General features: G+C 40.1%; 1 protein-coding gene across 7 annotated transcripts in view; it reads left to right on the top strand.

Annotated features, from left to right (window-relative positions):
- The window catches only part of UBE3C (ubiquitin protein ligase E3C), a 378461-nt gene that overhangs the window by 222204 nt on the left and 141351 nt on the right, over positions 1-14906 (top strand). For all 7 annotated transcript variants that reach the window (XR_004538176.1, XR_004538178.1, XR_004538177.1 and 4 more), the window contains 4 exons: positions 111-198; positions 4955-5052; positions 8553-8685; positions 14535-14782. Coding sequence is in view for 4 of the 7 variants with exons in the window: in XM_033931605.1 (XP_033787496.1) it covers positions 111-198; positions 4955-5052; positions 8553-8685; positions 14535-14782 (567 nt within the window). In the remaining 3 variants the exon portion in view is untranslated. The remainder of the gene's footprint in view (positions 1-110; positions 199-4954; positions 5053-8552; positions 8686-14534; positions 14783-14906) is intronic.

Genomic DNA, 14906 nt, shown 5'->3' with positions numbered 1-14906 from the left:
CTAATTAACTGGAAATAAACATCTAAATTTGCAATGTATTAACATCTAAAACTTGAAGCTCTAATTGTGCTGCAGCTATTTAAAAAATGGTTTCTGACCATGTTCTGCAGGTTACACAGCTCTATGTGCCTTCTGCACGACACATGTGGCGCGTTCGAAGAATGGGAAGGATAGGACCTTTGCAATCCACACTGGATGGTAAGAATTTGAATATTTTACAGTTTTTAATCTGATTTTGCCAAATAGTAATCTATAACTAACTAGTTATAGATATTACTATATAGCTATTTCTAGCAAAACTATTTAAATAAACTAGCTGATGCCCCGGCGTTGCATGGGTATTTAATTATAGCAATAACACTGTAAATGGATTCAAATAAAGATACTTTATAGTGGTGAATGAAAATATTTTTTTACAGCTTAATAAAAAGTACAATATTCAAATTATAATGTGAAATATTTGACAAAATGAATACAATACAACTAACACAAAACTTGATTATAAACAACATTTTTAGTTTCACCTCCAGGAGCAAGAACATATAAATTATTGGGTGAACCCACCCTTGAGCAAGCAACATAGAGTTGTCCATGGGAAAAACAGGGGGATCTTAAATCCACTCCACAGTATGTAATAGTCTGTCCTTGTGATTTGTTGATTGTGATAGAGAATGCAAGTCTCACTGGAATTTGCAATCTCTTAAACTGAAAAGGAAGATCTGTTGGAATAAGTGGTATCCGCGGAATAAATACGGTTTCACCTTGTCCCTTTCCGGTTAAGATAGTCGCTTCAATTACATTGGCCAGTAACCTCTTTACACAAAGCCTTGTGCCATTGCAAAGTTTTGGTGGGTCAAGGTTGCTAAGTAAAATAACTGGAGAACCCACAGCTTTTTACATTTTTTCCATTGACATGAATGGGTGAAATCTGATTTTCTGTTTGTAGCTCCACCCACGTGTGCAGGTGGGCCGCGAGACCCCCAGAACATATCACCCCAGGTAGTGAGGGATCTGCATACCAAGTTTCGTTCAAATCGGTCCCACAGCTTTTTACAGTTTTTCCATTGACTTGAATGGGTGAAATCTGATTTTCTGTTTGTAGCTCCGCCCACGTGTGCAGGTGGGCCACGAGACCCCCAGAACATATCACCCCAGATAGTGAGGGATCTGCATACCAAGTTTCGTTCAAATCGGTCCCACAGCTTTTTACATTTTTTTCCATTGACTTGAATGGGTGAAATCTGATTTTCTGTTTGTAGCTCCGCCCACGTGTGCAGGTGGGCCACGAGACCCCCAGAACATATCACCCCAGGTAGTGAGGGATCTGCATACCAAGTTTCGTTCAAATCGGTCCCACAGCTTTTTACATTTTTTCCATTGACTTGAATGGGTGAAATCTGATTTTCTGTTTGTAGCTCCGCCCACGTGTGCAGGTGGGCCACGAGACCCCCAGAACATATCACCCCAGGTAGTGAGGGATCTGCATACCAAGTTTCGTTCAAATCGGTCCCACAGCTTTTTACATTTTTTCCATTGACTTGAATGGGTGAAATCTGATTTTCTGTTTGTAGCTCCGCCCACGTGTGCAGGTGGGCCGTGAGACCCCCAGAACATATCACCCCAGGTAGTGAGGGATCTGCATACCAAGTTTCGTTCAAATCGGTCCCACAGCTTTTTACATTTTTTCCATTGACTTGAATGGGTGAAATCTGATTTTCTGTTTGTAGCTCCGCCCATGTGTGCAGGTGAGCCGCGAGACCCCCAGAACATATCACCCCAGGTAGTGAGGGATCTGCATACCAAGTTTCGTTCAAATCGGTCAAGCCGTTTTTGCGTGATCGCGGCACATACACACACACACACATACCTCCGATTTTATATATATATATATATATATAGATTGGAAAGGGCCATATTTAGTACTTGGTGCCCATAGTTGAGCATTGATAAGATCCACACTAAACTTATATTCTGTAATGGGCACTCTGTGCCAAGCGCACTTATGTAGAATGGCACTTACGAATGGATTCTGTAACCAGCATCCGTGTCCCCGATTGTGTGTCAATCACTCAATGGTGCCAGTTACAGAATTGTACCTACTCAGCAAAGATAGGCGACTGAAATATAGGCCTGGAAAACCCTGGCCTACATTTCAGCTGCCCATCGTTGCCGTTAGACCGCAGCAGTCATAAGCTGATGTGGCAGGGGAATTTATCCCCAATCAGCTGAACCGGCAGGGCTCCTCGAAGAGTCCTGCTGACTCAGACAGAGAACCCCCTCAATCGGCAAGAGGGATGCCCACTCACTCCTGCTCGATACCCCCAACCATGATTGGCGGAGGGATGCCCATTTCCTTCTGCCGCCAGCCCCCCCAAACCTGACTTCCCGCCAACCACCGACACCCCTGAACCTCCCACCCCAATACCCCCTCAATACCCAACCACGGCACTCCCTCTTGCTGACAGGTGCGCCTCTTCAAAATGGCAGACCTCGCCCCCAATCAGGAGGAGAGATGGCCACTCCCTCCTGCCTGACACCTGAAACACCCCCCAACTGTGATCGGCAAGACCAATAGGAGTCATAGGCCCCTCCCAGTGTATCCCAAGATGCATTGGGAAGGGGGCCTGAGGTCCTGATTGGCCCGGGTGCTTAAGGCCCCTCCTATGGTTGGTGCCTTAGGTGTCTGGGCCAATCAGGTCCTTAGGCCCCTCCCCGGTGCATTCCAGAATGCACTGGGAAAGGGAGGTATCCCATTTTGAAGAGGCAGGCCTGCCGTCTAGAGAGAAGAGGCATCCCTTCACAAGCCTGACTATAAAAGGTATGTGGAGGGTCCAAGGTGGGCTTAGGGGTGCTGGAGTGGGATATTGGTGTTTAGGGGGTGGAGGGTGTCTGGGGGTGGGGATGGGGGGGCGGCAGGAGCGAGTAGATATCCCTGCTGCTGATCGCATTTGGGGGGGTGTTTCGGGTGTCAGGCAGGAGGAAGTCCTCTGTCTGTTATAGCCAGCTCAGCTGATTGCGGCAGGGGAATTCTACCCCTCCCCCTCACCTCCATCAGCTAAGCCGGCTACGACAGACAATTGGCAGGAAAGAGGAACCCAAACTATAGCTACGTGATGCAGGGTCCAACTTTAGGAGTTTTCACCCAGAAAGAGGATCTAGGTGTCATCGTTGATATGTTGAAATCCTCAGCTCAGTGTGCAACAGCAGCTAAGAAAGCAAATAGAATGTTAGGAATTATAAGGAAAAGAATGGAAAACAAAAGATGAGAATGTTATAATGCCTTTGTATCGCACTATGGTGCAGCTGCACCTCTAATACTGTGTGCAGTTATAGTCAGCGCATCTCAAAAAAGAAAGTGGAATTAGAAAAGGTACAGAGAAGGGCATAAAAAATGATAAAAGGGCATTGGACGACTCCCTATGAAGAAAAGCTAAAGCAACTAGGGCTCTTCAGCATGGAAAAAAAATGGCTTGGGAGAGGTCTATAAAATACTGAGTGGAATGGAATGGGTAGACAAGAATCACTTGTTTACTCTTTCCAAAAATATTAGTACTAGGGGGCATGCAATGAAACTAATTAGTAGTAGATTTAAAACAAGCCAGAGAAAATAGTTCTGTACTCAATATGTATTTAAACTCTGGAATTGTATTGGAATTTGTTGCCGGAGCATAGTGAAAGTGGTTAGCTTAGCAGGGTTTTAAAAATATTTGCCCAATTTCCTAAAAGAAAAGTCTCTAAGCCATTATGATGGACTTGGGAAAATCTACTGCTTATTTCTAGGATAAGCAGAATAAAATCTGTGTCACTCTTGGGGATCTTGCCAGGCACTTGTGACTTGGGTTGGCCACTGTTGGAAACAGGATACTGGGCTTGATGGACCATTAGTCTGTCCCAGTATAACAACTTTTTTGGTGTAGTGGTTAGAGCTACAGCCTCAGTCCCCTTAGGTTGTGGGTTCAAACCCTGCACTGCTTCTTGTGACCCTGAACAAATCACTTAATCTTCCACTGCCCCATGTACATTAGATAGATTGTAAGCCCACCAGGACAGATAGGGAAAATGCTTGAAGTAACTGTATGTAAACCGCTTTGAGTGTGGTTGTAAAACTATAAAAAGGTAGTATACAAGTTCCAATCTCCCCCCTCCCCCCTAAAATGAATGCGAGTTTTTCCTTTGCATTTTACTTAAATGATGAAGACGTAATGGTCCATTAATATTTCAACTGTATATAACTACAAGGCAATAATGGCCGGATCTATATAGGACGCCTACATTAGACGCCAGTAGGTGCCCTAATCAAGGATGCTTAGTGTCATCTAACTTTGGAATTCACGTGCAACTTTTTAAAAATTGGCTTAATTGGCATGGTAATTGACCTTGCCAATTTTCAGCCAATCAAAAATAAATTTAAATTACTAATTAAGAGTTCTGTGTGGAACTCTTACGATGGCTAGTAATGCCTATAGAGGTGTCTAGCAACACCTAAAGACGCCTACCTGAAAAGTAGGTATGGTTAGGAGTGGAGAATAAGCGTGGTAAACTTAGATATCACTAGTCATGCAAGATAGATACTAGTACATCTGGCCTAATGTACCACTGCCTAGCGACACCTAAGTCTGCTTAGGTGCTGCTAGGTGTGATTCTGTAAGCAGCATCTAGCAGTTGACTGATAACCACATGGAGCGGTACCTCAATGTATGTGCACTTAAACATCATTTCCAGAATCTGGCCCTAAGATCTAAGAAATGTTCTATTCTGTTCTTCAAAGTGGTTTTCTCTCTCTTGATCAACAGCTTTCTGTTTTGATAGGTTCATATTGGTACTAGTACTGGCTTTCATATGCTTCAGATTTGCCCCAAGCTCATATCCTCTCCCCACCTCCCTTTCCAAAAAGTCAAATTAAACTATGTGACATACTGTCTTCTAAAAACTGACCACTTTTTCTGTTTTAAAGTGGGTATGGAGCCAGCACCTCTGTCAGTGTCTGAAGAAAGACAACTTGCAGTTCTGACTGAACTCCCTTTTGTAGTACCGTTTGAAGAAAGAGTTAAAGTAAGTCATTCATTCAGCTTTAATGATAATGCACATGTACACTCACTTTAGTCTGTACCTTGAGTTTTATTCTTGCCACATGTTTTCTTTTCATTCATCAACCCATTGTAATCTCCACTGTATTTAAGAGTCAAGTGAATAATTTCTGGCTACTTAACTTCTATTTTTGTCTGTCAACTCTTGGCTGCGTCAAGTTGTTTTCTTTCTGTTAGTTGTATTAAAAAACCAAAATAAAACAGGTCTCCGCAGACTTTTGTTAAAATATTGAATTATGGATTTGTATTTGTATAGAATTCCCCCAGAAATAAAACTTACCAGGAAACCCCATTTTTTTTACCCTTATTAAACCTAAATACATACGATAAGACAACATAAGACAGAATATAATTTTCAAGAATGTGCTCTATAAGTCACGCATATATATCCTCTAATAAACACCAAACTTAGGATAGAAATGGGGGAATTGGATTTGACATACTGCCTTTCTGTGATTGCAATCAAAGTGGTTTACATATTTTATACAGGTACTTATTTAAAACATTTAGGGACTCTTTTGCTAAAGCTTAGCACTTATTAACAGAATTAGTGCACATTAAGAGAGAAATTCTACAAACGGCGCCTAAACTTATGCACCAGTAGACCAAACAGTGAAAAATGTTAAAGCGCCTACCGGCTTTTAAAAAATCGGTGCCAGAATTGAGCCTCTCTAGGCACTTTAGGCTGCCAAAAGCCACTGTGGGCATGACTAATGCCAGAAGTGGTATTAGGCAGCCTAAAGTGCCGAAGTAGGTGCAATTCACAACAAAGATAGGCGCTGGAAATGTAGGCCTGGAAAACCCTGGCTTACATTTCTGATATGTCTTTCTCAGAGGCGTGATTCTGTATACAGCACCATCAAGTAATTGACATGTGATCGATGGCCGCTTTTTAGGTGGCCACAAATATGATATCGGTGCCGTATAGAGAATCCGGGCCTGAATGCTAAAAAGTCAATAGGTATAAAATGAACTTTTTAGCACTTAGAGGTAGATTCTGTATTGGATGTTGGTCTCAACAGCTACCCAAGAAGCTGCAGAGAATCACACATTGACGTCCTATACAGAATTGTGTCTGCCTAAGAGATAGAAGCCTAACTCCCCCCCCCCCCCCGCTAGTTACAGAATCACATCTTAAAACTAGGTGCGGCTGGCTGAATCCATCGCGGCAATGAAATCCCCAATTAGCTGAGCCGGCAGAGTCCTGCAGGCTAAGCTGATTGGGGGGAAAATATCCCTGCCACAATCAGCTGAACGACTGCAGTAGGGGACCCCTCACGAAGTCCCCCGGCAGTAGGGATGCCCACTCCCTCCTGCCAGGAACTTACCCACTCTGGAATTTCCAAACCTCCCCACTCGGCAATACCTCCCTCTAGACTCCCCCAACATTCCCTTCCAAGCCTCTAGACCACAGGTGTCAAAGTTGTTCCTCGAGGGCCGCAATCTAGTCAGGTTTTCAGGATTTCCCCAATGAATATGCATGAGATCTATTAGCATACAATGAAAGCAGTGCATGCAAATATATCTCATGCATATTCATTGGGGAAATCCTGAAAACCCAACTGGTTTGTGGCTCTCGAGGAGGGACTTTGACACCCCTGCTCTAGACCCTTGAGCCCACATCCTAAAGCCCACTGATACCCCCTCCCACCCCCCTGTACCTTTGTAGGTAAAAGTCCAGCTGGAGGGTTGCTTACTCCCTCCAACCGGCAGGCCCATCTCTTCAAAATGGTGGGCCTTCTCCTTCCCGGTGCATTCTGGGATGCACCGGGGAAGGGCTTAAGGTTCTGATTAGCTCAGATGCCTAAGGCCCTTCCCATAGAAGGGGTCTTAGGTGCCTGGGTCAATCAGGGCCTTAGGCCTTCTTCCTGGTGCATCCTGGGATGCAATGGGCATGGCCTAAGACTCCGATTTGCCCAGACAGCAGCGCATTCTGATTGGCTGCCAGACAATGGGACACCCATTTATAAAATCAGCCCCTTAGTACACATCAATGTCGGTTAGCTTGCTTGCTAATCTTTAATAAAAAGGCCCCGTTAAAGGGAAAGGGATTGGGACTTATGTACCACCTTTTTGTAGTTTTACAACCACACTCAAAGCAGTTTACGTACAGGTACTTCAAGCATTTTCCCTATCTGTCTCAGTGGGCCCCCAATCTATTTAATGTACCTGGGGCAGTGGAGGATTAAGCGACTTGCCCAGGGTCATAAGCCTTAAGAAAATCAAGAGAGGCCTCAACAATCAATTTGGCAGACTGGTGTCTCTTTAATTGTGTTAGATCCTAGTTTGAAATAAATCATACCCCAAAATTAACACAAAAATATTACTACAGATCAGTAATGATTAAAAGTAAAACTTCCATTCAATTAGTACCAATACATAATAAAATAAATTGTTTGGACTATTTAAACATATTTTTCCCTTTGCATTTCCCTCTGTGATGGAATTCAGTTTGGATGGAACAAAGTTATTTCCACTTTCTGGGGAAAAAAAAAGTAGATTATGAATATTATAATAAACTAAATATTTTGATTTTTACTGTATAAGTATATAAAAGAAACTGCTGTTTCTAGTGCAATGGGCACCTCATTCCTGAACTCTTGGGTAGTTAATACCTTCCCATGAGAATTGTGTAGAGAGCCTCATTAGCATTTTCTTTGCTTCGCTTCCCATCTCTCTGGGCTGTCCTGTGTTTCCTCAATTTTGTCTCTGTACATGCAAGATGGTAAAAGCCTGTCTGTTCCACTCGAGTGTATTTTTCATCCGATGATGAGGTTTTTTTTACTCGTGTTGCAGATGCTCCCAGCCTGGAGCATCTCTGCTGCAGGAGAGCTCAGACTGAGGACAGAAATCTGTAACCAAGGGGCAGACTGCTTTGCAGTGCACCCACTTGGCCATCCTGCACTAACACTCCAGGAGCTCTTAATTGATCTGCCTTTGCTCTTATTTAATGTTGCTGACGTTTGTGATGTTAGTAATAATAATAAAAAGACTCAAGCTGTGAGGAAAAAAGTTTAAATAAATAAATCTTACAAAATCCTGAGTGGAGTAGAACGGGTACAAGTGGATCGATTTTTCACTGCGTCAAAAATTACAAAGACTAAAGGACACTCAATGAAGTTACAGGGAAATACTTTTAAAACCAATAGGAGAAATTTTTTTTCATTCAGAAAATAGATAAGCTCTGGAACGCATTGCCAGAGGATGTGGTAAGAGCGGATAGTGTAGCTGGTTTTAGGAAAATTTGGACAAGTTCCTGGAGAGAAAAGTCCATAGTCTGTTATTGAGAAAGAAATGAGGGAAGCCACAGCTTGCCCTGGATCGGTAGCATAGAATGTTGCTACTCCTTGGGTTTTGGCCAGGTACTAGTGACCTGGATTGGCCACCATGAGAACAGGCTACTGGGCTTTATGGACCATTGGCTATTCTTATGTTCTTATCTTCTCGTATGCATTTTTGTTCTAGATCTTCCAAAGATTGATCTATGCAGATAAACAAGAGGTTCAAGGAGAAGGTCCATTTCTTGATGGAATTAATGTCACAATCAGAAGAAACTATATTTATGAAGATGCTTATGACAAGCTTTCTCCTGAAAATGGTAATAGTATCTTAAATGTCTAATAAAAAATTGAGGCCCCCTTTTATCAAGCCGTGTTAAAATTCCTACGAGTGTCGGAGCTTTTACTGCAGTGGCCAGTGATAAACCCCCCCCCAAACACGGCTTGATAAAAGGGGGCCTGAATAACATATCTCATTTCAGTTTTTATTTGTACATTTGATTTTTATTGAATCTGAAATTATATTACATTACATTACATTACATTAGTGATTTCTATTCCGCCATTACCTTGCGGTTCAAGGCAGATTACATTCAAACTAAAAACAAGAATTACATTCAAAATTTGAAAGAATAGAATAAGCGATGATATAAAATTTTTAAGGTAATAAAAAAAAAAAAAAAAAAAAAAGTTGGGTAAAGAGTTACCAACTGGAAGTAGAAGTCTTTAGGAGATAAGAATGGGGTGAATTATGTGGGTTTAGATAACGTTAGGTAAATAGAAGAATATTAGAGAGTACTAAGGGTATAGAGAGAGTTGGATGTTGGGTTGGAATTAGTCATGCTGGATAGGTTTTATGTGTTTTTTGAAGAGTATGGTTTTAGTATCTCTCTTGAAGGTGTTGTAGTTTGTAATTGAAGATAACAGAGTGGTGATTTGTCTGTCCAGTTTAGCTGCTTTGGAGGCTATTAGGTTGTCATAAAGTTTTTTTCGTTTGACATTTTTGGATGATGGATGAGAGAATAGTGAGTGGGTTTTTCTGTGTCTGGTTGAGGAGGATTGATTTAGTTGGTTATTCCAGTAGGTTGGGCTTGATGAAATGCTGTATATTTTTGCCAGGAAAGCAATATGCTAGAACTACTGATAAAATTCTGTTGAAAATATTCATAAAGTTTAGTGTTTAGTAATTAAATAATACCAAAACTAACCCCCCTCTTCTACCAAACTGCGCTAGCAGTTTTTAACACAGAGAACCGCCCTGCTCCCGATGCTCATAGGAATTCTATGAGTGTCGGGGGTAGTATGGGCCATTCAGCACAGCTCCCCTCATACAAAATTGCTAGCGCAGTTTCGTAGAAGAGGGGGGTAAGGTACTGTGTTTTAGTCCTCATTATGAGGATATACCAGAAAAAATATTTATATCATCCAGTCAGTCTCTTTCAGTAGTATGTACATAAAGGATATTTGGAGTGATTTTGGATTTAGCTTTTATCTCTGGAGCATCAAATTGTATTAAAAAGTTTTTTTCAAACTTAGGCAGTTGAGAACAACATGTCATCATTTCAAAGATAAATCAAAATCAAAAAAGGTGGTATTCAGTACGGGCTAAGCTTTCCCCTCGAGTAACCAAAGGCCTCGGGCAGGCAATATTTTTCCTTTGTGTCTTTACTGGATGCATGGTTGCATCTTGTATTTATCAGCTTACTTATAATATACAAAATATAATGGTACTATGATGTAAGGGGCAGGATTCATTTAGACTTTTGTCTAAGTGCTTGTCACTCCATGATTGCCTGCCCAGGGCCTTTGGTTACTCGAGGGGAAAGCTTAGCCCATACTGAATATCACCTTTTTTGATTTTGAGTCCTTTCTTAAGGCCTAAGCTAGTGGTACATCCATTACTCCAGTATTGGGTTAGGAGAAATAATTTTGGTTACCAATTTTTCTATTTTGATTTATCTTAGTAATTGGTAAATCTTATATATATATATATATATTTTTTTTTTTTGAGGATCATTTCAAAGAAACATGATGGCAGATAAAGGCCAAATGGCCCATCCAGTCTGCACATCCACAGTAACCATTATCTCTTCCCTAAGAGATCCCACATGCCTTTCTCATGCCTTCTTGAATTCAGACACAGTCTCTGTTTCCACCAGCTCTTCTGGGAGACTGATCCACACATCTGCCACATAGTGAAGCACATTTTTGTATCTTTAAGAATATAATTTTAACCCAATTGGACTATTGTTAACTCTTTCTATGTAGGAGTTTCAGTAAAAATGATGAAAATCTATCTGTTTCAGAATACAGCTGTCAGACTGATTTTTAGGTTTGACCATGTCACTTTCATGTTTTATGAGATTCCATTGTTTTTAAGATTCTTAATGGAGAGGCTTCTTAACAATTAACAAATTTAACACACACACCTTTTTTTTTTTTCAAATTCTTTATTCATTTTTCCATCTTACATCAAGTACACAATAATATATCAGTTAAAACTTGAATTTCCTTATAATAACATCATAAATACATAAATTTATACCCCCCACCCACCCTACCTTCAAATATTTGAATCAAAAAATATCATATAAATATTATATTTTTATCTATTGATTAAACCTTTAAGAGAACTTTATACCATCCCCCCTCCCCCTATGTATAAATGTACTCAGATCAAGATGGCGTCGAGAACGGACGCCTGAACGAGCGGCGCTGCTTACCTCGCCTGAATCAACACTTGCACTGACTCTCCCTCACATTTCAATATGGGGAAGAGGAAGGGAGCCTCTCGCCCTAACCCTCCGGCGACTGGAGCCTTGCAGCGGATGGTTCAAGCGTCGATTCAAAGTGCGTTGACTCGTTTGGGTGAAGGAACCCATTCCACCTCAGGGGAGAACCCGGATACCTCGGGAACTCTCGGCGCGGGAAGCCGGGCGTCATTGAGCCCGGAGCAAAGATTGATTCCTCCCCAACCCGGAAGCGAACTGGAGCAGGGGTCAGAGGTAGTCCTTCCTCCGAGATTGGGAAGTTTGGACACCTCTGGGAGAGGGGTACCTGCACGGGACTCTTTGGAGGAAAGAGCAGGAGAACAGGGTCATCTAAGTCCCTGCACCAGAGAAGAAGAGGTGAGAGACGCTCCGGGAGGGAGAACTGTTTTGTTTGGGGAGTTGAGGAAGCCTGAAAAAATTGATATGGAGGCGCTCTGGCAGGCCATATCAATCATGGATTCCAACCTGAAACTTTCTTTGTCTGCCTTGAAAGTGGATTATGGATCTGTCCTTTCTAAGGTTGAGCAACAAGGGTCTATAGTAACTAATTTAAAAGAAAAATTGGAGAAGTATGAAGAAGATTTGGGACAAATGAAAAGAGTGGAATTGGAAAGGATTAAAGAGAGCTCCTATATTTCACGTAAAATGGAGAATTTTGAGAACCAACTACGGAGAAATAATTTGAGAATGTTGAATTTTCCAAAATGTCCTATTATATCACCTGTGGAAATGGTAAAGAAATATTTTCAGGAGACCTTGGCCATTCCAATGGAAAATTTACCTTCAATTGTGAGAGCTTATTACCTAAATATTAGACGACCACAGGAGGAGTCCACTCCTATTGGAAAGCAATCGGTTCAAAATGTGGATATGGATTTAACAAATTATTTGGAAAACTCCCTTGAGGTTGTGACTGATAAAACTACCTTGATGCTCACAGTAGCCCTGGAAAGTGACAGGGAATTTTTTTTGCATTTGTATTTCCGTCATATTAATGACAAGTTTTTGGGCTCTAACGTACAAATTTTTCCTAATTTAGCTCAAAAAACCCAGAGACGTAGGAAAGAATTCTTGGCCTTAAAACCAAGAGTTCTTGCTCTAGGGGCTACATTTCTTGTTAAATTTCCATCAAAATGTTATGTGCTATTTCAAAATAAGAATTTTTTATTTTTTGAGCCCAAAAAATTACTGGAATTATTACCTCTAAAGAAGGTGTGGTAACCATGAATAATTAGATATGGCCTTCCATCTGATAGTGAAATGGGTTATCTTATGTCATTACTCTAATTTAAAGTTGAATTGAAATTTATTTCTTTTCTTGATCTCCATTATTGTGGGCCAACTAAGAGTTAACATTACTTGTTTATAATAATTTTTGTGTTAATTTTATTTCTTCATCTCTGATCATTATCAAGTTATCACTGTATATTTGTACTATTATAAAATTCAATAAACAAATTAAATAATAAATGTACTTTCAGAGGAAAATGGTGTCTAATCATTGCAATAATTTGTCAATGGCCCCCAAATCTTTTTAAAATTATTATAATTCCCTTTTTGTATAGCAATTATTCTTTCCGTTTTGTAAATGTGACACAACAAATTCCACCAGAAGGTATAGTTAAGTCTACTGTAATTTTTCCAATTACTGGTATGTTGTATGGCGACTCCTGTCATAATCAATAAAAGTTTATTATTGCTTGATGAAATTTGACTCTTTGTTCTCATTGACATACCAAACATAATTGTATCATATGATAAAGCTACATGGTTTTTTCTAGTAAACAATTTGAGACCAAATTGATTTCCAAAAGGCCATGATACAGGGACAATAGAATATTAAGTAATCTAAAGTCCCTGCTTCCAGATTACAATGCCAGCATCTATTAGACTTAGCGCTATCCAACTTTTGTAATCTAACTGGGGTCCAAAATGCTCTATGTAAAAGGAAAAACCAAATTTGTCTCATAGATGCGGACACCGTACATCTCATTCTCCAAGACCAAATTCGTGACCATTGAGATGCAGTAATTTGATGCTTTATCTCAATGCTCCAAATGTCCCTAAGTCCATTTTTAGTTTTTTTATTTACAAATCCGTTTATCAATTTATACCACTGTGTGGCCTGGTGTCCCAAGAAGTCCACCTGAAAGCATAAGAACTCCAAACTATACTGATTATTGAGATTTTTCCATTCAGGGAACCCTTCCTGAATAGCCTGCTTCAGTTGCAACCATCTAAAACTTTGTGATTTATTAAGACTATATTTATATTGCAACTGTGAACAGTCAAGCAGTTTACCATTTGAAATAACATCACCCAAAATCCGTATACCTGCTATCATCCAATGCTTCCAGATGACCTTAAATCCGCCAATTTGAATCTTGGAGTTTAACCATATAGTTTGATTTGTTGATTTATAGATTGGAATAGATATTAAATTACTAACATATTTCAAAGTTTTCCATGTATCCATAAATATTCTATTATCTTTATACAATCTAGGCATTTTAATACTAAGAACATGACATAAACGCAGAGGAAACATGAGTCACCACTCCAACCACAACCAGTCTGGGGTATTATCAATGAGCTCTGGGAAGACCCAATACATACCCTGGCGCAAAATATAGGCTTGATGATACCTATAAAAATTAGGAAACTCTACCCCACCCTCTGCAATAGGTTTTTGTAAAGATTCTAAAGCAATTCTAGGAGTTTTGCCCAATCAAACAAATTTTGTAACAATACTGTTTAACTTTTTATAAAAGGACCCCTTAAAAAAACTGGTAACATTCCCATCTGATAACAAACCACAGGCAATATCATCATTTTAATAGTTTGAACTGTCCCCCACCAAGGCACACAAGATGTAGACACATACCCCTTTTACGAAGCTGCGTTAGGCTTTTCTATTGGCAGCCGCTGCAATATTTGCTCTGATGCTCATAGAAATTCTATGAGCTTTGAAACTAATACTGCCGCATCTGGCAAAAAAACAAACAAACCAAAAACTAACGGGCTTTAAAAAAAGCGGGGGTTGATTTCTTTTTTGGCAGGGATAGAGAATTTATGCTTCATAAGGTTTCTTACATTGGGTTTTCCAACAATCAGAGGAGTACATTTTAAGAAATTGTTGAGTAGTTCTTTCCCTATCTAGCAGTTCATTACTGGAACATGATTCCAATATGTTAGACAGCTACCAGCTTATGCTCTGTTTTTTAGATATTTAAAAACTTTTTTTATTTCAAAAATATTTAATGTATTTAGATGGCTGTTTGTATTTAATAATTTTTGTAATAATTCCTTGTGAACCATATTGAATTAGATTGGGATTATGCAGTATATAAACTCTATGATTTTGATTTTTAATTAGTTGTTGTTTTATACTTCTCCAGAGCCTGATCTGAAAAAGCGAATTAGGGTTCATTTGCTGAATGCTCATGGCCTGGATGAAGCTGGAATTGATGGCGGTGGAATATTCCGAGAATTTCTAAATGAACTGCTTAAATCAGGTTTTAACCCCAACCAAGGATTTTTTAAGACCACTAATGAGGGACTTCTATACCCTAATCCTGCTGCACAAATGCTTGTTGGAGATTCTTTTGCCAGACATTACTACTTCCTAGGAAGAATGCTTGGGAAGGTAAGAAAAATTTTTATGTAATTTAAGAGAATAGTTTAGTGGGATTCTCTAAGAGTAGCTAACTATTCTAATATACGTACAGTGGATTTTTTCAAAGCTGCGGTAGAGATTTCTACCGTGGTCA

Source organism: Geotrypetes seraphini, chromosome 2 (genome assembly GCF_902459505.1).
Source record: "Geotrypetes seraphini chromosome 2, aGeoSer1.1, whole genome shotgun sequence".
Lineage (NCBI taxonomy): Eukaryota > Metazoa > Chordata > Amphibia > Gymnophiona > Dermophiidae > Geotrypetes > Geotrypetes seraphini.
This window is presented reverse-complemented; position numbering and strand designations above follow the sequence as displayed.